Source organism: Kryptolebias marmoratus, linkage group LG6 (genome assembly GCF_001649575.2).
Source record: "Kryptolebias marmoratus isolate JLee-2015 linkage group LG6, ASM164957v2, whole genome shotgun sequence".
NCBI classification, from domain to species: domain Eukaryota; kingdom Metazoa; phylum Chordata; class Actinopteri; order Cyprinodontiformes; family Rivulidae; genus Kryptolebias; species Kryptolebias marmoratus.
The window spans coordinates 9,936,296-9,964,012 of NC_051435.1; the positions used below are offsets into that span (position 1 = coordinate 9,936,296).

At 41.2% G+C, this 27,717-nt stretch overlaps 1 protein-coding gene across 3 annotated transcripts in view; it reads right to left on the reverse strand.

The window, feature by feature from the left end:
* The window catches only part of igf2bp2a (insulin-like growth factor 2 mRNA binding protein 2a), a 50,589-nt gene that overhangs the window by 8,162 nt on the left and 14,710 nt on the right, over window positions 1-27,717 (reverse strand). For 2 of the 3 annotated variants that reach the window (XM_017424446.3, XM_017424447.3), the window contains exons 3-10: window positions 13,569-13,617; window positions 10,606-10,657; window positions 8,479-8,542; window positions 7,592-7,882; window positions 6,614-6,748; window positions 3,490-3,612; window positions 1,570-1,705; window positions 34-156 (exon numbers count right to left, since the gene is read on the reverse strand). In XM_017424446.3, coding sequence (XP_017279935.1) covers window positions 34-156; window positions 1,570-1,705; window positions 3,490-3,612; window positions 6,614-6,748; window positions 7,592-7,882; window positions 8,479-8,542; window positions 10,606-10,657; window positions 13,569-13,617 — 973 coding nt within the window. The remainder of the gene's footprint in view (window positions 1-33; window positions 157-1,569; window positions 1,706-3,489; window positions 3,613-6,613; window positions 6,749-7,591; window positions 7,883-8,478; window positions 8,543-10,605; window positions 10,658-13,568; window positions 13,618-27,717) is intronic. The other variant, XM_037976142.1, reaches the window with a different exon arrangement.

The window sequence follows — 27,717 nt, forward strand, 5'->3', positions numbered from 1 at the left end:
TATGGTGGAAAAAAAGTGGAGGGGGGGACTCACTAAAAATGGGTTGTATCCTGCTGGTACCACAGAGGGCACTGCACCACGTGGTCCAGCAGCAGGGGGCAGCACCTGCAGGCCGGAGGAGAAGATGCCCAAGCCTGGGATCAAGTTGGCCTGTTGCTGTGCAGAAGAAGAGAGAAAAAGGATGAACTCAGTCAGGATAAAGTTGACCAATTAGGATTTAAATCATTAGAAGTCTTTTTTTTTTCTCTTTAAAGAAGGAGCTCAGATATTAACCAAGAATTTAGATCTCCTTGAATCCATGTATCCTGCTGTAAGAGGGAGCTGAGGAAAAGCTCAGAGGAAAAACAACATTTAACTTTTATTTGCAAAAAAAAATAGATGATTTAAAATCTATTCTGGGATTTTTAAAATAATAATAAACCCTGGATTTAAACAAACATAAATCACAAACAAAAATGTTTTTTTTTTAAATAATACACAGATTCTGGGTATTGTGCTAAAAGCCTCCTGGAAACAAGAGGAATCATTTAAGCCCAGAGTTTTCTGCTTCCATTTTCTACACTATAATAAACAGATCAGTAAAGTAAATAAGTAAACAGGTAAAAACCAAGAACTACAATTTTGGTTATTTGTCTTAAAAATCCCTGAACTCTTTTTTTAAAAGCCAAGTCGTCGATGCTCCTTTTGGTGTTTTAGAAATTCCTGGTTTATAAATTACATTTAGTTGTTGTTAAACCAATAAAAAATTATATTCTGCCCTCAAAGTCAAGAAAATTTATCAGGTTACGAGACGGGAAGCTGCAGTTATCTCAAGACTTTCTCGATCCCTGAAAGCTTTGTGTAATATCCACGGTGCCACGCTAGATGGCCCCATCGGCTCAGCGTGGGGGCGCCGATCGGCCCGACAGGTGCCGAGAATACTCGTGTGAGTCAGAGCGATTTAACCGCATGCTGAGTGATACTTCCTGGTAATTGTTTTGGAGCAAATAATCACAATGAGGAGGAAACTATTGAAACTAATATATCAATAAGAAAGCTGATATTCAGTGCCTCTGCGGGGGTTACAGCTGCTCCTCTTGACGAGCTTCATCACTATTAATGCAGTCACTTTATCAGAGCTCAGTTCTGCTTTTTAACAATAAGCACGCGTGCTATTCCTCCTGCTTCTCTTTGAGGTCGACCTCGGCGGCAGCAACACAGCTGATGTCACGGTGGAGTGTGAAAGAGGAGCTGGGTGAAAGAGCAGCCTACAGATATCAGATGGATGCTGGGAAACGCAGTGTGTTACAACAGGAACACAGACACACGCAGCGGGGAAGTGAGTCAGAGGCTTCGCACGCACACCCAGGCACAGACGCATGCTGCGCCCAAACACTCGACTCACTAATGAGCTGATCAGCGATCGTTTACTGTTATCTCTTTACCGAGCAGGTCTCGCTAATGCCGGTGGTAACACACACTAAAGGGGAAGGCGATATCATCCTGCGGCGTTCACCTGCCAGTCCGTGTGAGTCACTTCACGGTCACAGGAGCACAAACCACCGAGAAGGTGACCGCGGTGGCGCTTACATTGATAGCAGCAATGTCGTTCTCGTAGGCTTCCCTCAGCTTCTTCATGATCTCCACCTCGGCTTTACAACAAGCCTCCAAGCTCCCCTTCACCGTGATGGTCCGCTCAGGGTTGTAAATGGTTAAATCTTGTAACCTGAAACACAGATCAGCACACAAACACAAGTCAGCACCGAACAACTACTCAAGGAAAGAAGGTTTACATTTTGACAGCATTTCCCTCGCAAAAAACAAACTGAGAGCACTGATCTTAATTAGCAGCCATTTTAAATTAGGTTGGCTCAAAATGTTTGTCGGTAGTGAAGGTAGACCCAACAGGGTTCACTTCAACAGGTAATCCTAAATTTTTAAGTAGCACTTGAAGTGTCCTGAATGACTCTCAGCTACTACTGCACCAAACTTTAGCACAAAATCTGTAAAATGACTGAATTATAGCCATTTTGTGTAGGCTAAGGCCACTCAGCTGTGATGGCCATCTTGAACCTGGTTGGCTCCAAAGGTTTATCAGCTGTAGATGTGTATTTAGTTATTATTTTATAAATGTTTAATTAAAATCAGTGCTGTAATTCCAAAGACATTTTGATAGAAAAAAGACACAAATACAGACAAAATCATTATCCTTTGCCTCTTAGCAGCAGTGAAAACAATCACTCCCATCATGCATCTGTCCATTAAATGTTGATTTGAGTGCATCAAATCAAAACTTTCTTTTCATGTTTGGGTAGTTTGTACACTCTTGCATGTTATTAGCGCCCAGTTAGACACCGGGATCTTCCCAGAGCCATTTTGACTTGGAGGTTTGCGCAAATGTTTGCAAGTTCGAAGCTCACACTTACGCACTTCGTACTCCACTAGCCATAACTAAGATTACCCTGTTGACATAAAGTGGACTTCCCCCCCCCCCCTTCCAAGCCCCTCAAGAGACACACGGTGCAGATATTTTCTAAGTCTCTTCACAGCCTGAGTGCTCGGGATGACGAGCGCAAACAGCCTCTCTGTGAACGACCGTGCGAAGTGAGCCTTAAAACAAAAAGTGTGCCAAGGTCGAGCGGGAACAGCAGCACGGTGACACGAGCACATGAAAAATGGATTCATCCATCCGAGAAAGAACACTGCAGGAAGACATTTACAACCCCGGATCCATAAGAGCTGGGGCGCCAAAATCACCTTATTTTTATCCAAAAAAAAATGGACTTCTTTATTTTTTTAGATAACGGCGCAGCTTTGTGAATCACTGCATTCTGTTTACATTTCACCCAATTTATTTAAGATTGGAGTTGCAGAAAAAGCTAAATATGTCATAAAAAGAAAAAAATTTAAGCGTGGAGATAAATGTCTGTGCCCTGAAAGCTGTTGGCACACTTAGCACTACTTATCCTTTTTTTTTACCCAGCAGGTGCCCTGGCCTGAGGTTGACTGAGAAAATACAACTCTACTATAAAAATCAAAGCAGCAATCGCACTCCTAACCACTTTCTCTGACTGCTTTAAAGACACAAACATCTTTAGGCCTTGGATGCAGAAGCTCTTGTTTTGTTTTTAGCAGCCAGAGAAGACGCTCAGAAGTCTTTTTGGATGAACTGTTTGCTTTTCTCAGAGGAACTGTGTCTATTTCTCTGGGCTCATTAGGTCTTTAGAACAATTCATTAGCTCTAAACGAACAAAGGTTTGTGAGCACAGTCTGTTAAATGGGGTGTAATCACCTCCTCTCTGATACCGTGTCCTGGAGAGAAGGAGCTGCAATCAAATCCTCCTCTAACGGCTCAGTTAAGTGAAACTTCATGTCGGGAGATTAATGAGCACGCAGGAAGGAGGGCGTGGCTGCAGTGGGAGAAAACTACTGTCTGTGTGATGATTAGTAAAAGTCTAAATGTTTAGATATGAAATTAATTTTAGTACAACTGCAGGCGTGTGAACTTACGAGGAGATGGTTATCTTGGTCCCTGTCTCCTCCTCGATCTTCTTCAGGTTGCGGCCCTCCTTCCCAATCAGCCGACCCACGAGGCTGTTGTGGGCAAGGATTTTCAGAGGGATGTCCTCCGTCCTTCAGACACAAACAAACTAAAAGATTAGATCAAATCACGGAGAAAGAAAGACTAATGAGAACGAGAAGTGACGCTGACCTGGTGACAAGTACAAGTCCTCCTAGTATAAAATCAAAACGCTTTGTTTCTTTATGCTGTCAAAGATCAGCTTTAACCCATTTCAATGCCAATTTTCCCTACAGCTTTGTTGTGACAGTAACCAAAGATCTGACAGTCAGTGTTACCAGCAAACAAAATAAAAACAACAAACTGCAGGCAGCCAGACTTTTAAAATCCCAAGGTGATCCACTAATTTCAATCAGTTAAGTTAAAATGTCAGATAAACAAAAGAAAAAGAAATCTGCCTTGTATTTATTCACACAGTATGTTGTTACATCACAGCTGCTGAGCTTGATTTTTAACATATTCTCTCCCACAAGTTTAGGAGCTTAAATATAAGAGCTTCTATGTCTCGTCTTCATCACATTCGGATCTATAAGAAAACCAAGGTGGGGAAAGATATCCGTCTGTTTGGTGGGAACAAATTAAACAGTGACACCTTTCAGACGGGACCATAATCAAACGTTTAGTTCATATAAATTCAAAATTACTTCCCAATTCCCAGAGGAAAGGAGTTTGAAGGTACTTTTCCTGGAATTGGAAGGATTTTTAATTTGATTGGGTGTTCATATGATCCCTTATTGACTCCTGTTTACAGGAAACAAGACACTGTTGTAGATACAACAGCTCAGAAAGTGTTTCAGCACAGAAGGAGAAATACAGATTTTATCTGAGCTTTTGCGTCATTTTGTGTTCACAAATAAAACTTTTCTCCTTTTGTTGGGTTATCCTAAATCTTCACGATACAACAGACAGACCTTTGGTGGGAAAACATGTAAATTGGGGCTAATTTTAGGCAGACTGCAACAAAGGATGCCTTTAGAATAAAAAAATACTTAATCATAGGTTGCGTCTGTACTGAAGTATTCGTCTCTGGCTGCTGAGGTTTCTAAATTTAAAAATATTTTGAGGAAAAACAGAATTTGTAAGCCGTGTAATTTGGGCAGAAATGAAGGTGAGTCACATTTTCTGTTGTTGCATTTAATAGAGATAATTTTCCATGACTTTTAAAATAACCCTCAAATATTGTGGAGTGCTGATGATGGGCAGGAAGAAGTAGAAATGGCTGTACAATTTTAATGTTCAAGTCTTCGATTTGAGGAAGACGAAGAAAGACTCAAGTCCTAAAAACTTGTAGCTTCTATGTGCATTTGCGAATTAAAACAAAGAAACATCTGTCAACCATTACAATCAGAAGTGAAAAATCAAAGAAAGTTTTGTTTTGTAGATTTAAACTGAAAGTGAGCACCTAATCTAACTCCCTGTAGCTAAATTAGACCGACTGTCAGTTTAAGTGAAAGGAAAGGAGAGTCATTTCAGCATTATCGATATTTTCATTTTGTGTGGCAATTGCAGGGTGTGAATGTGGATTTAGGTTTTGGTGGGGTGTGGTGGAGGGTAACCAGATGCTGGGGGTTTCTTTTGGGCCTGGGTCCAGACGTGTGTGTGTAATCTGTAAGTATAGCTCCTTCCTGCAGGGTGAAGTTAGTTTGGGGTGAAGTGTGTGTGTGTGTGTGTGTGTGTGTGTGTGGGTGGGGTGTGGTGGGGTGGGGGCGCGGGTATGACAGCTGTCTAAGTTCAGAGGCCACACTCGGTGGTTCGGGTTTCGGTTGGTTCTTGACTCGATGAAATCACAGGGCGGAGGGTGGCGGCGACAACCGTTCTCATTTCTGCAGGTGTGGCGCCCAGGAGAGGCAGAGAAGTGTTATTTTGTTGACACATTGCAGAGGCGTGGATGTTATTGTGAGGTTTGAGAGAACGATTACAGCTTTGGCTGATGGCGGTGGATCAGACTTCTCTGATTTATTTGTAACACTTTTTATTAAAAAAAACCTTCTACACCAAGGAGTCTTCATAGAAATGAGAGTTAAATTTCATAAAACAGTTTAATTTGAATAAATATTTAAACTTGTAATATAGCTTTTATATGAAAGCTGCATGATTTTATACCTTTTTGTTTCTCACGGCCTCTGAAAGAGATAAATCTGAAGACTGACACCACACTCGTATCTATATTTATGTTCACCCAGCAGTTGTTCAGCTTAGCTTATGTTTAGACAAGAAATAAATTGAAAAAGGAAACCCTGGTACTACCCAAATGTGGATTTACTGCTCCTAAAATGTTCCGTTTTTTTGCTTGACAATTCTAATTTTAGTACGGTAAAAAGACTCGTGAAAAATCTGGTCAGGAAAACTTCCATCCGACTCACAGGGTGGAAAAATAGGTCCTCAAAAATAGTAAATTAAACCCAATTCTTAAAGCTGCTCCTGTGTATTACACAGCTTTTACACATCTAAAAGTATTCCAGTCAAACAATACGTGAATGCGCACACTGGTGCACAAACACAAGGCATGATCAAAAACAAAATAAGCAACTCTGACAAAAGAACACTGATGCTCCGCGGTGCCTCATATTAGCTAAAATGAAAGACTGTGCTACATTTTTACATTTAAATGCTCCGATTTTCTCTCAAATAAAGGAGTTTAGGATGCAAGATAAAGGAAACGCTGACCCAATTACTTGCATATCCAAACAAAAGCAGACAAAGAGATTAATGTTTGCTGCTTAAAGCAAACAGGAGCTCAAAGAGTTGCAAAAGGTGCAGGGTCTTGTTAAAAGTGTCAAACCCAATTAGATTTGCCGTCCTGGTCTCCTAAATGCTAAGCTGTGATCACGTGTTGGCCCGTGTGCTCCTTGTGTTCGGTGTGTTAGTGGTCCAGGCTGGAGAAGAGGGCACGGTGAGATTAAAAAAGGAGTGCAGCAAGGTTAAAGGATAAGATTATAGTCCTGCAGACATTATAGCTAATCTCCCCGTGTGGATTGTATATGTTCAGGCTTCAGATCAGCACATTTATCTGCAGGTCTGGGGGTGCTGGTGTGTGCAGAAGTGCAGGCTCACATCTTGGTCTCGTTGGCCTCCTTCCTCATGATGTCCAGGATCATGCGACAGGCGGAGGAGCACCCCTCGGGAGTTGAGTGGATGGTGATGGGTTTTTCTGCTGCTCCTGCATTTTCCTTCCGGTGGATGTCCACCCTGAAAGATGAAATAAAAACATCAAGCTCATCAAAATGTTCCTTATGCTATAAAGACGGAAAAGAAAAGCAGCAAAAAGAGCATTAGGGGAAACTAGAGAAATTGCGTTTTCTGCAAAAAAATGCAGCATCAATTTTAAGAGCCGAATGACTGAAGTTTGTTGAAGAAGCCAAAACTGAGTTGGTAAAGTTAAAAAAAGCTAAATAGAAGCTAAAATCAGTAACACTGTGGCTAAAAGCAAAATTTAGCAACACATTAACTATAAGTTCAAATGAGCACAAATGTAGCTAAATGAATAAATTAGCAGAACCATAGTTAAAAGCTAAAACTAGCAAAAATATAGCTAAAAGTTAAACGTAGCAAAACTGTAGCTAGATATTAAAATGAGCAAAAAAGTAGCTGAAAGTGTTGAAGCAGATTTCAGAGAAAAGTGTTTGTAAGGGAAATAAAGAAGTCTCAGTGTATTTCTATAGGATTTTTTAGTTAAATAAAGTTAAAACATTTAAACAATATAAAAGTTTCAAATACTAAAAGTCATAGCACACTGTTCCCAGTCCAGCTGAGTGTTTCGATATATGAATGATTTAAAATGGAGGAAAGTATTCAGAAGTAATTTGATTCAAAAAATGTACAGAAGAAACTATAACCAGAAAAACAATTACATGTAAAGTTAAATGTATGTTCTTTTTTCAGTTCTTAACTCTGCTATTATTTTATACATTTTTGGCTTTACTGAAATGTTTTTGTTCTGTGTTGCAATGGACAAAAACATCTAACCTGAGCACACATTTCTACAACAAAACCTGGGAAGATTAGAAATCCATAAAATGAAAAGATGTTTACTTGGACTGAGTCTGTTTGGTGACATTCTTGATGGTGAGTCCTTCCTTTCCAATGATGGCGCCAACAAACTGGGTAGGCACGAGCATCCGGAGGGGGAAGTCGGCCTGTCTGAGGCGTGGAGAACCGAACCCCCCCGACGGCCCGGGCTGAGGGGTGCCCTGGTCCCGAGAAGATCGACCCCCGCGCCGCGTCCGGGGCGCCTGGATGGGCGGAGCAGCGTCCATGTCCATAATATATGACACCTTGAAGGAGTAATCGTCGAACTGGTGTCCTGTCAGCTTCTCAATGGCTCTGGGATGAAGAGGAGGAGGTGCAGAAAGTGTCAGCAGAGGAAACATTTAGGATAAAAACTATTACACAGCTGCTGAGATCATCTGAGCAACTATATTCATTTAAAATACAGATCAACTGGCTTTTAAAGGTTCTGGCATTGTTGCTTTAAAGAAAAATGCCATAACATATAAATTGTAAAGAGTTTTGTTTTGTCTAGTTAGCAGAGTCTGTTGCAGGCTTTAAAAAAAGACATTTGAGAAGTCTTTACTTTAGAAGGCGTTAATTAAAACCTAATTTCAATCATGTGCATGTTTCCATGTGGATAAAAAAGGCCTCATTTGTGTGGACATTATCTTTATCCACATGGACATCCTCATATTTAACTTATCATGTGTTTGCCCTTTAATACAATCATCTGGAGGAACCTCTTGGAGTAGTTTACATGAAAATATTCATACATACATTCATGGATACACTTTAATCATGCCACTAAACAAACAACAAAAAAAATAACACAATAATACATTTTTCTTAAAAAAACAGACTGCATTTATTGTGTCACACATTCTTGTCTTTCCTCGTCTTTATCAATCACATTTTTTTGTGCTGCTTACACTTTAGCTTCCTCCTTGGTTGCGTACGTAACATTCACCACTGCTGTTTCTGTATCAGTGTTCACTGTGAGGCAAGAAGAGAAAAGAACAGAGAGAGGAAAAAAAAACAAAAACGTGAGACACGGTAAACAAAGGTTTACACATGCAGGCCTTTGTTGTTGCCGTAGGTGAGTCGGATTTGCGTCCAGGTTCCCGTGGTGACCCAGAAATCCACTTGTCTGCGTGAATCCATTACAGCCATCACATTGGCTTCACTCCAGACCCTGCTGCTTCCTCAACAGGAAGAGGCTGCTTAACACATTGGCCTCTCTGCCACTTGCACTAAAAAGGGATTGGAGTTTGATACAACAGCCAAAACAAAGCAAATAATCAGCAATTAAATGAAGTGAAGCGCACAACCAAGACACTCCTCGGCAAAGTATGTGCTCCTGCACGGTGTTTGTGAGCACAGAGCAGCACTGAATATATGACTCCTGCTGCGATCACACATCCTTTAAAAGTCTGAAGCTGGGGGAGATGTCGATTAAGAAGTCTATTACCCATCACAGGTAATGCAACACAAAACCCTCATCTGCCTTGATAATTATATAATCAGTCCAACAGTTTGAATACTGGTTTGACCATTTAAGACTTTTAAAGCAAGATAGGAAGAGGTTTAATCAATAGCAAATGGCATACCTGATATGTGCAGTTTTTAAATAAAAGACAATAAATACTAAACACCAGATAGCAAAGATTTGTATTTCCAGTTTTTTTATACGTCCTTGTTGTTTCTTTGAGCAGTGAATCTCTCATTCCACTTCAGTGTTTTAATTTGCTTCTTCTAAAGACATGATGCCTGTAGGTGAAGAAAGAAGTGGTGATAATGATAATAAAATACCCCACTTTTTGAGAAACTATCATCTGGTATAATGAAGGCTTTTAATTGTTCAATGATGGATCTCTTTGAACCTCCTAAATGTCAAAATGGTGACTTCAGCGCACTGTAATCGTGAGTGCAGTTACCAAAACATGCAGGAAAAAAAAAGCAACATCACAGAAGTGTCTACATTAAAAGCTGTCGCCTCTGGGTAAAACTGAACGGGTCAAATCCGGTAAGAGCGCCCCAGTTGGCTTGGGGTGGGTGATTGGACGGAGGCTGGCACTGTGTCCCCACAAGCAGCCCTTCATTAGGCCACACACGAACACAGCGCTTCTCCGAAAACACGTCCTCATGACCAGAGTGCATGAACTGAAGTCGAGGGAAGAGACAGAGAGACAGGAAGACAGGAAGCTGGACAGAAACCGCAACTAGGAGGGTCCACATTTACGTTTAGGTGGCCATATTGGTCATTCACAGTAACTAGTGATGCTTGTGAAGCCCAGCTGAGCGGAGAGAGAAGGGGAGGAAATGCTGCGCTGGTGTCTGGTAGACAATGAGGAGAACTGTGTTACAGCAGCGTCTGGGAAAGTCTGAGCGGAGTAATTTCTCTGCTGGGTTCTCTTTTAGCACCTGTCATGACAACAGTGGGTGGTAGTTGGTCTTGGCTGTTTTAACACAGAGAAACACCGTGAATGAATGAGAGTGTGTGCCCATGTGTGTGTGTGCACCTCTAGGTGTTTGTTTCTCCGCCTGCTTGTCTCTGCTATTCATGCATGTGTGCAAAATGATCTACACACATCCAATCAGGGAGTGCAGAGCGTTCACCGCAGGCGCCTTCGGTGTCATCGCCCGTAACCACAATGCAGCATCCCAAAAGAGACGCAACAATCAAACACACACAGGCGCATTACCACTGGATGTCTGCCATGTCTGCCCACTTCAATCCATGCGCTGAGTCTAAGAAATCCATGATGGCAGACCTGATTTAGGGGCTCCATCTAATTCAAACGATCATGTCTCCGGGTCAAAGTTCTACGCACAAAGACAGACAAGATGATGAAGACTGATTCATATGCAGAGATGGGTTATGTTTAGATAATGGATGTGTGGGATGATGGTAATGAGGAAGTGAAGTCACACAGGGAGACCTGACTCACTGGGGAGTCTGGGAGTTTGTGTCTGATGCTAAAAAGACACTTGTGTATTGAACAGTTGGAGCCACATGAAGATGAAACGTGTGGTATTCAAGAAGATGAGTTCAGTACCTTGTTCCACATTCTCTACAGTACCATACTGAGCTAGAAGGCCGTCCAAATCCTGAGGAAGAGACAAAACTTTAGGTTAGAAACACCAATAATGTACAGTAGGATGTTTGCAGAAGCATGCCCTGTTAGTTTATACATTGTGTCCAAGGAGTCAGACTGTCTCGTAATCTTTTACAGTGGTTTTCAGCTACAGTTCTTCAGGCCTTCAGAAGACTTTTCAAAGTTTTTCCTTAAACTTTGGCTGACTTTTCTTCCATTTTATGCCCAGTCCTTGACCATGACATCATATTGTGCTGTAGGTGCTTAAAAACGAGCAGCGTGAACAAGTGGTAGGCAGAAAAGATGCATCAGATCTAAAAAAAATAAAAACTATCTACAGCAGATGAACAGTATAAGAAATGAAATAAGGAGAAAAAGTCCAACAAATCAAACAAGGAATCACATTGTTGGTGCTAAAATACTATTTTATGTCTGTCAAATTGTGTTATCTGTTCTATTCTTCACAGAATTAATTATTTATAAATGAGAACAAATTAACAGCGTGCTTATAACAAGTGTCTAAAGATTTATTTTAAGCTGTTGTATGTTGTGGATACAACACTGGTTTATTCAGTGACTCTAAGAGCCTCTTTGAATGAATTCATAGGTCAGAGGTAAGTGACAAAAACATAAATCATCCTCTGAAAATGTTCAGGTACTGGATTAGAAATGAGTGGAAAAAGCCAATAAAGTTCAGATAAAATCCTTTGAAAAAGAAATGAATGGCTCAAGACTTTTGCACAGTGCTGTATAACAGCGACACACAATGAAACAGGTTTGCTGCTACAAGTGGGGCCATGTTCAAGTGACGCTGGAGCAAGCCAAAGTGTAAAATGGAGCCAAATATAAATTCTGGCAGAAACTAAGGCAGCAGACCACAAATATCTGATTAAAAAAACCTAAGCTCAGCCAAAGAGTGTAATATTTTGCCATCAATTGTTGTAATTATCAGAATCTGCACTTCAAAGTACTTAATTACCTAAAGTGCAGTTATGTACTGGTCTTGTTAAAATGATTACAGCACTTGGTAGTTTTTATCCCGACAGTGGAAGTGTGCCAGATCAGTGTTTTGACCCCACTAATGCTTGACCGGGCTCGACGGGAGGCTCATTACAGAATACTCTTGTCTCCTGTTTTCACAATATGCATGATATATATTTATTCAAGTAAAATAAGGCTGATACTGTGAGTTTCAGGGCTGATGGCGCAGCATAAGGCACGCAGAAGGCGTTAAAAGTGCGTGGCTTCGACGCGTAAACAGCACAGAGTGAAGCACGTAGCACTTAGCAAGATGGCCACCACAAATCTCACCTACCATCATCAGCAGCCATTCCAGTGTTATTTCTATTTCAATGAAAGGTCCCGCATACACTAAATGTTTTATGAAGCAAATGTTAGTGCCATATCTAAAGATTTGACACCATTTAATCATTTTTGACATTTTAAAACAGTAAATAGGCCTAATTTTGAACACTTTAATTAAGGTATAGTTTAGCTTTTATGATTGTGAGCAAGAGGTGATAAATTCATGTCAAAAATATTTAATCAAATAAAAAGATTTTAATCAGCGCAGCAATTTAACAGTTCTGGTGGCATGAGCAGGTTTCTGCTTTAATTAAGTTTTTAGTGCTCACTTTCTACGACTGAACAACTTGTTTTTACATTATCAAACTCTTTCAAAACTAAAGTAGTGGAAGTTTTTATCATCACGGTAAGTCTGTGAGAAATCATTAAAACTGATAGATGGCAGAGATGTGCTCGATTTAATTTACATGTAAATACAAATTATCTTGTTTTTTTTAAAAACTAATGTTTTTGTTTGTCTGCTGTTTCTAATTTTCCATAATTAGCACTTTGCTATTTATTCAAATTAGTGCGTTAATTTACTCCACTGCTCAAAGTTGCACGTGCACACAGTCTCTAATCAAAATGTTAAAACTGAAATCACTCAAATGAAATTTGGTGTAGCTCCCCAACCTTTGGTGCTTAGTCAAAATCTTTCATATAGGATCATTAAATAGTAAACATTAACCCCAGTCGTAGAAATCAACTAACAGAAACGAGCAAATTAGTAAAACTTTCAGAAAAACCTCACAAATTTCACGTTTAATTAACAATAATTAACATTTTTTGTAATTTTTCTGTAAAGTGTGCCTCTAAATAATGGCTCATTTCTACAAAAAAGCCTCGTATTTCATTAAAAAATGTTATACAGCTACTTTTTCTTTACAAGATGGTCTTTTTTGCCTTTATTTTATTGTCTTATTGAAGGGCAGGTTGACACAACCTTCCGACAGGTTATCACTTCAGCAACAGCTGCTCCAGATGTTCACGCTCCTTCAGTAACAACTAAAAAAACAGACTTTGAGTTTAAGTTTAAATTACAATATTTGTCAAACTGCAATTATTTCAATTATTTTGAAGTAGTGCAGATAAAGTACAGAAGTGAGTGAAATGAAAACTACAGCCTTTTGTTTGGTTTGGACCTGCTGGCTTGCATTGATCCAGCAGAAAAGTAGAATCTGGCAACTTGTCACGATCTGTCAAACAAGTTTTTTTTTTTGTTTTTTTCCCCCTCTGCTGATGTTGATATTTTTAATTCCCGGGCGAAGTGTTGTGAGTTCTCCTGTAGCGTGCGGACAACATGCAGACATAAACCCAAAGTGAAGTGGGAGTGTTAGCAGGCATGAAGACAGACACGCTCACACAGAAACGAAACAACTCGGACCCCCGCAAGGTTACAGATGTTGACAGTGTCGTCGGCACGGTAACAAACACGGACGTAAACACGTGCTCACAAACATTTAGGGCTACACTATAAAGGCCGGTGACTCATCGGCAGGAAACTGGTTTATGCGCCGCCTGGTGCCGTTCACCAGGGCAGCGCTGTCTCACACACACACACACACACACAAACAACTGACCTCCCACTGTAGATGAGGGGGAATGTTCCGGATCTGGATCTTCCGACTCCTGCGGAGATGAGAGACACAGACGGAGTGAATTTAACGGACCCGGACCACAAACTAACACACACTTACGGTAATCTGTTAACGGCAAAGCCAGCAAACTTCACTCCAAATATAGTTTGTGTGCACGTTTGTAATATCAGCAGCCGGGCAGCAAAAGAAACAACAACAACATGTCTTGTTGAGGGCAGAAATGCAGAATCCGAGCTGTGTTATCCTGTATGTAGACGTAAACAAACTGTGGCGGTAATCAGAGAATATTGGTGTGAGCGTTTATTAGACAGCAGTCAGTGGATCCTGGTCACACCAAACTAATAAAACCATTCTACTAAGGATGCATAACATTTACATTTATTATTTAGATTTGTTTTTCTTTTTTATAAAGCTCTGAGATTATTTTTGTGGTAAATTGGTGCTATCTAAATAAACTGAATTAATATCTAATAAAAGACATTTTCCATTTATTCTGACCAGCAGCCAATAATACAGATATATTATAATAAAGCTGCTTGATGTTTTGAAATTGAGGTATAGTTTCAACTCCTTCTAAGGTTAGACACTTTTTAGTTTTAAAGCTATAGTTCCGATGTTTTGAAGTGGGGTTCAGTGGAAAGGTTATAAACAATAAAAATAAAAAATAAAAAACTTTAATGCTGATTGGATTTGCGAGTCAAAGCGGGGCAAAGACAAAAGTGGTGTGCCGCTGCCTTGAAACAACTCTAATCTCAACAGTTTTATAAAGTGGAAACAGATTTGCTGACGTTTCCGTGTCCAGTCTGCGTGCACCGCAAGTTTCGGCATCTTTCCTGCCCGCGAAGGTTCGCGGTCCAGATGCTGACTGTGACGTGCTGCAACACACACACCTCTCCCATCTGAGATATCGGAGCCGAAGATAAAACGCACAAAAATGACCACGCAGAAGAAAAACATCACAAACGCTTGTCTGGGGGAAATACTGAGGGGACTTACTGCTACCAACATATGGAGAACGTATCAATCAGAGACCAAAAGGAAACAAACCAGCATCTATTCCTGGTAAGAAATCATTTGAACTCAGTTTCTTCTTAACTTTTGGAAATACGGTTAAGAAATCAGTGCATCCTTGCCACCCGTGGCTGCAGTGAAAACTCCTGAGTGCGCTTCTGCCCGAAACCACTCTTACAGACCACCTCCGGTACAGCCTGGAGCACTTCCTGCAAGAATATCACAATATTTCTGCTGGAATAATCGAGTAAAATCAAAACTGACTAGTCGTTAGCTTGTCTGTCTGCTCAAAAATAAATTCTCTCCAAACGCAGGTTATTCAAAAAGTTATTCACAACAATTAAGGTATTAATTGTTTATAACCGTGTCAACATAACCCAACTTCAAAGGATCTGAACTACCGCTTTAACAAGGTGTGATCATCTTCTCTAAACTACAGTCCTGTAATTATACACAACTACATTTGATTTTTATTGTTTGACGGCAACATTATTGCACATCTGTAATATTTATTATTATCATTATGAGGCGTAAATGTAACAAAAAAAAAATAAAAACAGAGTCTGCAAATGAAGTTGATGGGTTATCTGATAAATACTGCTTTTTGAGCATTTCTTCCAGTTTTTTCAATTCGCACACGTGTCGTTTTACACTTTTTTAAAAAAATCTAAAACTGCAAAAGTGACTAAACTAAAACGTCAAGATAACCAGCACTAAGTATCTTTTAAATAAATCTAAATATCTCCAACAAAGCCCTAGACAGAGTCGGCCGTGTTCCTGCTCCCTTTCAGCCCCGGAGCTCCACGGCCTCCGGCGCGTCTGTCAGCTCGAGAAGCAAAGCCACACAAACCACCCGTAACCACAAGCTGTTAACAACTACATTAAGGTGAGCGAGCGCAGTCCAGCTCGGCGCTGACCGCCGAGCTTTTCAAAGCACCTTTAAGAAGCGCTTTGGACGATGCTTTACAGGCGTCGGGGGTGAAAGGACAGATGTGTGGAGCTGAAGTGGAAGAGGAAATGGAGTAAGCAGCAGTAATGAGAGGAGGATTTAAGCTTTAAAGCGTTCTTCTGGGGAAACACAAACAGGCACACACATGTTTTGTTTCTCCTGCACCTTAAACCCACATGCTCAGACACTGACACGAATTCCTCCATCCAAGTTTGTCTGTCTAAACGCAAAACAAGTGCAAAGGTTCACGGATCAGACTGTTTTTTTTTCCTTTTTAATCACAGAAAAAAAAGACAATCCAGCCGTCAAAAGGAAACAAATTAATTAAGCTTTCCAAATGAGCTGCTCAAGGACAGATTGAGGATTCATGTGGACGCCTGGTCACGACTCCTCAGTCTTTATTTTCAGTGGTTTGACCAAAATACTGAGAATTAACATTGATTTAATGGGACTTTTTTTTTTTTACAAAACTCTCACAAAAATAAACTTAATTAATGGTCGATGGGAGACACTTTCATGCTGAAAATCTAAACTATGTTGAGAAATCAAACCTTGAAATTAACATTCTTTGCAATCTCAGGAAATACAGCAAAATGTCACACTTACAATATCTGTTGGGGAGGACTCTCAGCTACTACCACATCCATTTTAGCCCAATATGTGTAAAAAAAAAAAAAAAAAGTTAGAGCCATTTTTGTGTTTGCTAAAGTCGATTGCCTGAGCTGTCAGCCTCGAATTGGATTGACTTCAAAAGTTAATCAGTTGTAGATGCTCATCCAATCATTAAATCTTGAAAGTTTCATTAAAATTCATCCAGTGGTTCATGAGATATTTTGCTAACAGACAAACAGTAAATGCTGAATTATTAAGCAAAGATCTCACGCAATGTGTAGCGCTTCAAGTATGTGTTGTGAATGACTCTTTAGCTACAAACATACCAAATTTTAGCACAATACTTTTTAACCTGACAACATTAAGGCCATGTTCATGTTCTCTTTGGTCAGTTGGCTGTGGTGTCCATCTTGGATTGGGTTAATCAGTTGTAGAAGTAGATCCAGTATTTGCTTTCTGACAGTTTGACCTAAATTCACTCAGTATTTTCGGCAACAGAGAGACGCACAGACGCAGGCGAAAACAGACAATAAAAACAGCGTCATTTCAGACATGTGACATGTTTTTCTGAATCCGAGTCAGTGATTTATCAGTCGAAAAGCTTCAACATTAAATACAGCACTAATCTCTGTCGAGTGTCTCTCACACAGAGATAAACAGCGGGTTAAAAAAGCAAGAGAGAGATCAAAAAAAAAAGAAAAGCCAACTAACATTTCCCTGAGTGTCGCTCCACACGGCGGCCCGGAAGCTTTCTGTCACTGATGGTGGGTTGAAGCGAGTGGCTTGATGAAAGAGCGCTTTTGGCAACCGGAATCCAAACAAGAGCAAAACACATCACCTATTCCCACGTAGTAAACAACCACATGGCAAGCAGAACGCGGCCAATTGCTAAAACGCGTTTATAGCCAACCGAGAGCCTCTAAACAGCCTCAAATGCTGGCACCCCTGAGCTGCTGCGTGCAGAAACTGAAAGCTCTTTTTATTCAGCTTTGTCTGCGTAAACAGCCTCCGAACTCCAAGGGCTCAATTTCGGCCGTGTAATTACTCCGAATGCAACCTCGACGCCAAACGGCGGCATCTTTTCTAACTCGGAGGATCTGCTGAGGGACCGAGGCTGATCCGGGCCTTACGCTTCGAGCGCTAAGCGATCAAACGAAGGTTAAAGCTTCGCTGGTCACTACTGGAATCTGCTGGCAAAATACCTCACGAGCCGCTGACCGGACGTTAATGAAACTTTTAGAAATTAATCATTGAGTTGACGTCTACAGCTGGTTTAACTTTTGGACTCTGTTCAAGTCAAGATAGCTGCCACAGCCAAGTGACTTCAGGAGGCACAAAATGGCTGCAATGCAGCTAATTTGACAGAAACTGAGCTACAATTTGACGTGGTAGTAGCTGATTGTTGCCTCCAGCGCAACACACTGTGAAACATCTTTGCTTCAAACCTTACCATTTGGAGTAAACTGTTTGTCTGTTAGCAAAATATCTCATGACCCAGCACAAGAATGGCCACAGCTCAGTGACTTTTACAGATACTGAGCTAAAACTTGGGTGTGGTAGTAGCTGACAGTCATCCCAAACACACACTCCAAGCACTAACACATCGCCCAGGATACCACATGGGATGGCACAAAATGCTATCTTCGAGGTTTGACCAAAAACGGCCATCATAACTCGTTTTTTTTTTTGTTAAACATAAGATGAATTCCTTCGAGGAATGCCAGGCCTTTAATGCTCAAATGCAAAAAGAAGCGCTCTGAAGGGACATGTGGCGGAAAAAGTGACACTGCCTCTCAGCAATCCTTCAAGGTCTCATTTTCAGTGTGCTTGTGGCCGCGGGCTAACCAGAGCGCCGCCGCTTTCAGTCTTTCCGTGTCTCCGGCGCAGGGAGAGGCCCACGGCGCATGCCCTCCCTGCCACATGTGCTGCTGCCTGTCCGCAGCTTTCTGGGTTTTGGTTCGGCGGCTGCCTGCGCCGCCGTACGACCGGGGCGGTGAGGCGGCAGGCGAACGCCAACGTCCAGTTTGTTTGCATTCAGCTTGAACCCAGGCGCCCCCGCGCTGCAGCGGCAGCCACAGGCCCAAGTTACTAAATGTTTGTCGAACGCGAACCAAGCTGTCTGCCGCTGGTTTGAAGGAGGCCTGCCAAGAGAAAAAAGAAATCCTCTCAATTTTCGGGCCTTTAAATATCTCCGGGCGGCCGTGCTCATTTGAAAAGCTAATATTGACTGCGCCCACCTGTACGCGGCGAGGAGCCGTGTCTGCGCACACGAGGCCGGCGGAGGAATTCTAACCTCTGAGCAAGGCGGACAGAGGGGTGAGAATGAGGGTATTCAATCCTCGCCAGGAGTCTGGGTTGCTCCCGTGGATAGGTCCAAGATTTACGCGGAGGAAGTAATAATAGATTTAAAATTTGTGTTTTATTTGAAATGATTTCAGCTGGAGAGCCCCTCTCAGGCCTGCCGCCCTGGCAGTGGGCGATACGCAGCCTTTCACTGCAGCGTCGTCCTTCAAGGAAACGTTTTGATTTTGTCCGCTCTGCTTTCCTTTTTAAAAAGGTTTTCGTCCTCAGAGAATATTTTACTTTCTGTCTTTGTTGCTCCTTGCGTCACATCGGCCTCCGATTGTAGAAATAACGTCTCGTCTTTCCTTCTTCTTTGGTCTTTTTTGTCAAACTCTGTCCACCAGAGACTCTTTCCCCAGCCTTTTTTTTACGTCCCTGTATTTTTGTTGGCATTATTATTATGTTTTTTCTTTTCTTTGTCCTGTTTCTGCAGCACCTTTCCTTTCACCTGCCACACCTGTCTCACTCGTCCTGCCTCTTTGTTCCTCCTCCTCCTGCGATCCCACGAAGAGGATCAGACCTGCAGCAGCTTGTTGTTTGATCTAAGTCACCCAAAAGGGAAATTAATTAGTGGGTACAAGGGGTAATTGAACAATTACGTGCTAAAAGTAAGATGTTTTAGGACATACATATAATTAATAAATATAATTAAAAGTATAATATGAAAAGTGTAGGTAAATGTTAAATAATATCTGCAGAATTTGGTAGTTTTTACCAATAATGAACAAACAGCAAGAGCTTCGCTTGATTTATTTGTTGTGCTGGAGGAGAAACTTTACATTTTATACTTTAATTCACAAGTCTTTGTTTACATTTTATTTTGTAGGATGCTGTAAATGGCAATGCTGACTGTTGAAAATAAAATGAGCAAAACTAAAATTGCCGATTTTGATTTTTGGAAGAAAATGAACTGTTTATATCGAGTGATTATTTAAAAAGTTAGTTGATAGTTGGCTCAAACAGAGGTGTGTTTGGTAGGGTATTTATTTGTTGACATGGTCTGCCGCTGACGGTGAAGCCATCGTGTTTTTGCCCATGTCTGTGTGCTTGTTTTTCTGTAATGTTAGCGAACCAAAGGACGGATTTTAATGCAGAGAACCACTGGATGTACGTCCACAAGCGATTAGATTATAGAGTCAATCCAGTGTAGGATGGCCTCTGCAGCTAATCAACATTATCTACACATAAATGGCTATACCTCAGTGAATTTTACAAATACTGAGCTAAAATGTGGCGTGGTAGTAGCCGAGAGTCATCCCTAACACATGCTCCAGGCGTGACATCGCATGAAATTGAGCGTTTTTATCTAAACGGCTCAGAGTGTTGATGACGTGTGTTCAACTTAGAAAAACACTAATTAACATTTCCGTAATGAATTCGTCTGACGAGGCCTTTAAAACCTTGTTTATGTCTCCGTCCTGTCCTGACCGGATGTCAGGGACGTGTGGCGATGCAGCAGACGGGAGTCTTCCTGAGGAGACCCTCGGCGAGAAAACAAAACTCCCACGGACATCTCTGCACTCGAACTCATCTGCCCCCAGACAGCCCGGGTACCTGAATTCACCTGAATGACGGAGTTTGTTTTTGTCCCTTTAGCTGCCGTTTCCTCCTCGTCTCTCAACACTCCGGCTGGCTGTGTCTCAGCGCATTCAGCTCATGTTACAAAGGCCCAACCGTTTGGTTTTGTTTTTTCACACCCAAACAGGAACACGCTGCTCAGTGCCTCAGCAGATTATTTTTCCTTAAGATAAAATAAACATAGTTTTGCACAGAAAAACTGAAATCTGTCTTTTTATAATGCCGGGTTTTACAGTATTAAAGCTTTGATAAAGGGCTTGAAGGACACAACAAAAAAAAAAACAGGATGTTTTCATCGGTTCAAAAGCAGGTCTGTCGTGAGACTTTATTTTTCACCCAACGAAAGATGATCTGGCCTCCAACACAATGATACTATTCAGATAAAATATGAAATGAAATCCTCTGCGGTCATAAATCACACAGAGGGCGAGCGATTATACACCTATGTTGGAGCTCGTATTACTTGTGCTGTCTGTGTACTTTGTAAGGATCACTGACGTCTCCTGCTCCTTTTAAATGTGCTGTAAGTGCAGCATAACCACATTTACAGCTCCAGCTGGGCGAATGGGAGGTAAGGTTGCGTCTGCATGTTCAGGCTGAACTATCAGCGGTGAATCCAACAAAACAAAAGAAAATTTAAGGCCGAGCATTCCTTCAAAAAATGCATACCTCTCCTCACCACCACCACATTTCACACCAGAGTTTAAGCTTACCTTCTGCTGAGAAAACATGCTCAGAGTATGTATTGTACTACCAATTTTTAATTTTTTTTTTTGCTCAATATATGACTGACTGCCTGTTTACCTTCAGAGAGTTTCAGGAAAGTCCTCCTGGTGGTTCATGGATTATTTTGCTAACAGACAGACGGGTTTGATGCCGAGAGTTAATGCCAAAGTTTTACGCTGGCGTACGCTGCAATGTGTAGAGCTCAAAGTATGCACAGGGGATGATGCTCAGTCACTACCACACCAAATATGAGCTCAGTTTCTGTAAAAATTCACTGAGTTTTAGTCGTCTTTATGTTGGCTTAGCTGTGGCAGCCATCTTGAATGGGGTTCACTCCAGAAGTTAATCCAGTGATTACTTTCTGAGAGCTTCATGAGATATTTGGCTGACAAATAAACACAGACATGACAAAAATGAACCCTTTAAGTGTAACAGGGTGGAGTATCCAGGTAGGTGGATGAAAATAAGCTGGTGGTCCTTTTTCCACCAACAACAGATTCGACTAATCTGAATTAACCTAATTTCTGGTTTGGCCGTAAGCTCTTAATCGCATAAACACCCTGAAGTCTCAGAGAGGAAGCAACAAGTCAACAATATTCAGGAGGAGACCCCCTCTCTACGAGGAGGACATCCCCCCTGCCTCCTCTCTGGATTAAGACCGTTTATTTCTACCTACGGTCCTCCAAAGTGCTCCTCAAACGTCGTGGAGCAGAAATAAAAGGATTTACAGGAGAGAAGCGTCTTCCGGGCACAACAACTCACTCCCCCTTTTTGTCTCGAACGAAAGCAAAGCGAAGCAGACACACGTATCAGCATGCAAGCCAGAGCCCCGCGATGGAGTCGTTTCAGCTTTTCATTTGTTTACGAGAGCGAGTGTCAAAAATGTAATCATGCAATTACCGAGCAGGGGCAGCAGAAAGAAAAAGAAATGTAAAAAAAATAGCATACCGCCACGCCGGTTGTTTGTTTAATTATAATTTGTTCTAGCACAACTTTGTTTTTCAAAAGTTTCTTTCCAAACCTACCTTCTGAAAGAATGAGCTGTTCTGTGGTAATTGCAGAGAGAAAGAGAGAGCTGATTAAGTAATTCAACCGAATTAGCGGCTCGCTGCTTGTTTGTGTGCAGCAGGAGCGGGTCGGCGTGCAGAAATATGACATTTCTCTGCGGAAAAGCAAACAATTTCAAATAGTAACGAACGTGCTTCTTTCAAGGACTTTCTGCTCCGATTAATAATAGATCCAGCTCTTTTCGGTAAATACCTGAAAAATACCGGAAGGGTTTTAGTGTCTCTCTGGTTATGGTCTTTAACACCTGTCAGGTGGATGTGGACACATTTCAGTAGTTTGACTAAAAGTCTATAAAGGACAAATTAACTTTGTTTAAACGGTGAAACAGGGTGTGTGTGTTTAATGAGGTTTAATGAATAAATGATTCGGATGTCAGCACAGTTAGGAAGTAAAGCATTTGCTTTTTTCTAATTAATATAAAATGTTTATTAAATTAAATTTGATTTAAATAAACAGCTCTTGTAGAAAGTTAAAACTATAACATACAGCCGTGATGTCGGAAACTCAGACTTCTTTCCTCCCTTGTTAAATATGTAATGAGAAATTCTTGGAGATCTTGGAGGAAAAAAAAATTGATTGGTGGAAATTTGACATCACGTTAAGTCATCAATTGGTGGCGTGAGGGCCGGACCTGGCCCACGAGCTCATTCTGTTGGGTCCGTGAAGTTAGAAAATCATCAAAAAATCAGGATGTAGTGATCAGTTCGGTTGCTAACAACACAACAAGACTCGACTCAGACACAGATACAACTTGTACAGGTACGAGTCGGGGTTAAAGGGATAGTCTGTTCATTTTTGAAGTTATTCTCTGTCCAGAAGTTATCAGTAGTTAGTACCTCATCAGCCGTGGCAACAATCATAACACGAGGAGTGTGGAGAAAGAGGAAAGAGTGAAAGAACACTACGTTAGCTAACACTGAACCTCAGATCGTTTAAATGTTGCTGAATGTATCGCTCCGCCGGGAGTTCAGTGAACGTTTGACGGACCGATACAATCGGAGCATCATCGGCGTGTAACGGTCCGTCTACACCCACTCGGACGTTGCTCGGTTGAAAAAACAGCAACAAGCTAAACAAACGGTCTCATGCAAAGGTGTGGAGGTTTAATTTTAGCTACAGTAGCGTCCTTTCACACTGGTTTATTGTTTTTGAGAAACAATGGTTTCATAAGCCTGAAAACTGATGTAAAATGGTATGTTGTTAGTTAGGTATTAGCCTAAATGAAGACTTCTGCCTTTTTCTCCACACTCTGCGGCAACTTTGATCACTCATTTGTGTCTAAAGAAACAACCCTAAAGTGAAAGTAAAACCTTTCCATCTTGTTTTTGAACAAAACACAAGGCCCAATACCTTCCTTCAGGCGTTAACGCTGCGTAATTTGAGACTCTCATGTCAGGTACTTTTACTATTCATTTTATTTCCTTGTTTATTGTAATTAATGCATAGTGACTCACAGGTAACGCTTCCTAATTTTATAGAAGAACACGGAGAAACAAAATCAACAGGACAGCTTCCGCCTGTTTACGGCAGCAAAAAAACATTTAAACAAATAAGAGACGACTCATAATTGAAAGATGGCTAATCAAAGGCTGGCGTCTGCATCGAATTATTAAAATCAACTCTGGCCCTGGAACAAACGTTTGTTGATGATTCCAGCACTAGATTGGGTTCTGAAAATGCAAAAGTAAAAAACTAATTTAAAAACGGGACAACAAAAAGCTTTTACTGTAAAGGAGTAATCATGATAATACAATCAAAAAAACACAAAAATTGTTCTTACATTCAGAATAGTTGCCCAACTTTTGGTTTTTATATTTATGAACATAAATCCGACGTGTTTTCAGGTGTTTGTAGCTGTAAACATTGTGTGGTATTAGATGAAACTTCATGCTGTAAAATATGACCGTATTCATTCATGTTTCGGTTTGACAGCAGCAACAGTGACTCCCTCATCAACAGTACAAGTATTGTACTTGTAGGACTTGTTCGTAAACACCTGCTGCTTCAGGTAAAAATAAACACGACACTGACATGAGCACTGAGGCTGAAAACAGAAAACCAAAAAGCTGAAAGACACTAAAACTGACACCCCTGATTATAGAAAATTGCTCTTTATTAAAAAGGTTTGCCGTCTCAAAAGTTTTATGCACAAAAAGACATTTATTACTTGTAAAAAAAAAAAAGTGACACTTTCACATTCAGTTGTACTAAACTCTTTATTCTCGCAGATATGAGTCTGAAATCATCAAACGCCTTTCAGCCACGAGCCTGTTGGAGAACAAGCACTGAATCGGCTCTTCTTCATTGTTCCCTAACCACATATTTTTCGCACTCCTGCTGCAGAGCGAACAAAGCGGCTGCTCGGCGGCGGCGCTAAACGTTTTATCTCAGTATGCAGCGCTCAGGTGGCTGTTTGTGCTTCGCTCCCAGAGCTCGGCGTGCGAGGACTCAGCAGGATTTACCTGCCTGCCTCTCTCCGCCGTGACGCCGCAGCGGGGAAACGCACGCGCCTTTAATGGAAGCCACAGCCTTCCTGCTAACGTTTCTCTGCTTTTTTTTTTTTTTTGGCTTGTTGATAGAAGGGTTTATGTGCTACGTGAACTAGAACATTAAATAAAGATGTAAAAAAAAGATATTTTTAAGTGGGGATCTATAAAAAGCTTATATCTTATCTGATGTAGATAGCAGTTTAATTCTGACTGAATAACAGAGAATTCTTATTTACATGGAGTTAATTATTTACATAGGATTTTGTGATTCCTTACGAGCCCAAATAGGCGCAGCAGCAGCTAGCTGTAGCACCCCGGGTGCAGCCTGAGGCACATCCTGAAGGAGTATTTTAATGGGATCTTGACAGAAGTTTAAAAGTTTATAAAACAGAGTTTGAATGAAAAGCTATAAAATGCTATCTGCCACAGGTAAGATATTAATTGTTCATTACTTTTACACCGAACCAAACTTCACGAGATTCAAACTATTTCCTTTAAAGGATCAAAGTCACCTTACAGCGCTCATTTAAGCTGCATACATAAATGTTAACAGCTTCAGTCGTTCAGCTTTTAACAACAAGATCTGCTCAGAAATGTACAAAATAAACTCAGCAAAACGAAAAATGAATTACTGCTTTGTACAGTTTGAATTTTGTTTTCAGTTCTAAAATGTTTTCTTCACAGTGCTACAATTTCCCCTTGATGACAAAAATTGCTTTTTTCCTCCCTAATGCTTGTTAGGCCCAAAATATTTCTATTTAATAGTTGTTTTCTCTCAGTTTAACTGAATATAACTTTTTTTCTGAACACAGTTACTGCTCCTGAACGTTCACACATGTAAAGAATTATATTTGTTGAAAAAAATCTAAATGCATCATTTGTTAAAAGTTCTTCCTCCCAGTTTAACAGAAACAGCAGCAAGAAAAAGACGATGCTGCCTGAAGGAACTCATAAATGATAATAAAGCTGTCGTGCCTCCAAAATTACAAGGAAATGTCTCTGCTGAGAGGAGACATTTTTCAAATTATGGCTGAAACTTCTTTGAAAGGTTTGTCGACAAAAAAGTAGGACTTGAACAATGGCTCTGAGGCTCATATTTAATAAATACAAAATGAATCACAAGGTCTTTTTTAAAGGTTTATCATCTGTTTTCTTCTAAATAATATAAAATTCTTCTGCAGCACGGATAAGTCAAGTCTTTCTGCTGGACTTTTGTGTTAAACTAAAATAAAAGATCACAATTTAAAGGTCATATATTTAAAGGTGCTCACTGTGACGTCATTCTGTGAGCAAAATCTTTTGTGTTTGTTTACCTTCAGAAAAGTAGTTTAAAATAAGCTCAAAAATGGCGACATCCATGAAAAAAATTGTTTGGGATTGCAGATAAACTGGATGTATTGGTACGTAGGTGGATAAAACTGCTTTGTTTACATTGAGTGCGTACCCACGTTTCAGAACTGCACGTGAATGTAGCTGAAAAACTCCTGGAGTAAACGCTTTCTTCTTACAGGTTTATTTCACAGCTTTAACATTAAATTCATCCTCGATTCTTAAACCACAGCAGCATAACTTTGTGTATTTACTCATACACAAACTTAAAAAAACAAACAGAAGAATCCTATTAACACTTGCTGTATTTAAATCTATTTACCCAGTGGCAGCAAGTCATAACCCCCACACTGAGAGAGGTGATTTAAGTGGACTCGCCATGTCTGTCCTGTTCAAATCACATCCGAGGAACTCCTCCGAGTCCTCGCCACAAAGCTCACAGTCAGCAGAAGCCACTGACGGACACGCAGCCAGCCTGGAGGGACAGCAAGGCAAACGTACAGCTAACTGCTCACACACACACACACCTCAGAGCTCGGAGCTGCTGACAGGTGGACACCAGCTCTCGCTGTGGCGGCGCAGGCTGGATCTGCTCCTCATGGCTGCTCCTGTTGCTCCACGTTGAGTTGTGCTGCTCGCCCCTCAGATTTCATCCTTTAATCTGCCGGCCATGAGGTATTACGCTTGAAGCTGGAAGGCTGAGCCCACAGGCGCTCGTCCCATCGGGGTTAACTTGCAGCACCACAACACTACACACTGTCTCCCTATACCTGCTCTCTCATCATCCCTCCCTTTCTCTCTCCCTCTCCCTCTGCCAGATTCACTTCTTCCTCCAGCTCCCTCTGGAGTCAGCCAGCTCTCCTTCTTCACACACTCCTTCCCACCTCCACCTCCCCCCCGCCCTCCATCTGCACAGAGAGTGAAGCTACGCCGAAGTGAGTAGCTGGAGGCGAGTGGAGCAGAAACACCAGGCAGGTCTGGTGAACGCGTTTCGCAAAACGCTCCAGCCAGTCACGGCAGCTGTCACTGAGCAGCAGATCAGATCTCCGAAAGGCACGAAACAAAACCTACACGTCTTAAAAGACAGGAAAGACACTTTCACTTTCATTTTTTGGGAAAAAAAACACATAATAGTTTCAGAACTATTACATTGTTATTACCACAGCATCTCCGTCAAAAGTTTAGCCTGGTGGCAAACAAAGATTTACGTAAACCAGAATAAAAAATAAACTTCAGCTGACAATCAGAGAACAGTTAACAGAGAAAATAATTTAAAAACAGAACTGCTGCTCTTCTAAAACAATGCAATAAAACAAAAAAGAAAAAGGACTAGAGACTAACAGCAGTTCTACTGAATCTGGTGAAGTAAATCAGCTCTCATAAGCCATCAAGAGATTAAAACGGTGGTGAGATTGTGTTTACAGGATAGTTGGTTAGAGCAGTCGCCGTTCAATGACAGAGTTAAAGGTTCGATTCCACCAGTGTGCCACATGTCGAAGCGTCCCTGGGCAAGACATTGAACTGCCCATGGGGGTATGAATGTGATCTAAAGCACTGAATATTCTCTATAGAATGATTTATTCAGGTGAGCTTTGTAAAGATGTAGTAGAGTGCTGCGTGGATGTGTGTGGACGGGTAAACGAGGACACAGACGAGTGGCCTGGTTGGCCAGAAAGGTGCTTTATAAATACAGCCCTTTACACTTCTTCAGGTTAGGGAGCTGTGAATGATAATTATTAGGTGCATCAGCAGACAGTTCTGAGCAGTGTGGGAATGTGGAGGTGAAGAATACAGCTCATCCTCGCTGTCGTCTGCGTTGTGTTGTTTTAGGAGCTCTACAAATGGGCGGAGTCAAAAGGATAAGGCATTAATTACATTATGGCGCTCCTCCCAGAACCTTAGATTGTCTCAGGTCATGTGACTCACAAGTGGCTGAAGTGGCAATTTCCTTCTTGGTCTTTAATCCTGCAGCTAAAACGGCTCCAAATCCTGACCCCCCACTTTGTTAAATGAGGCGGGGGGCGGG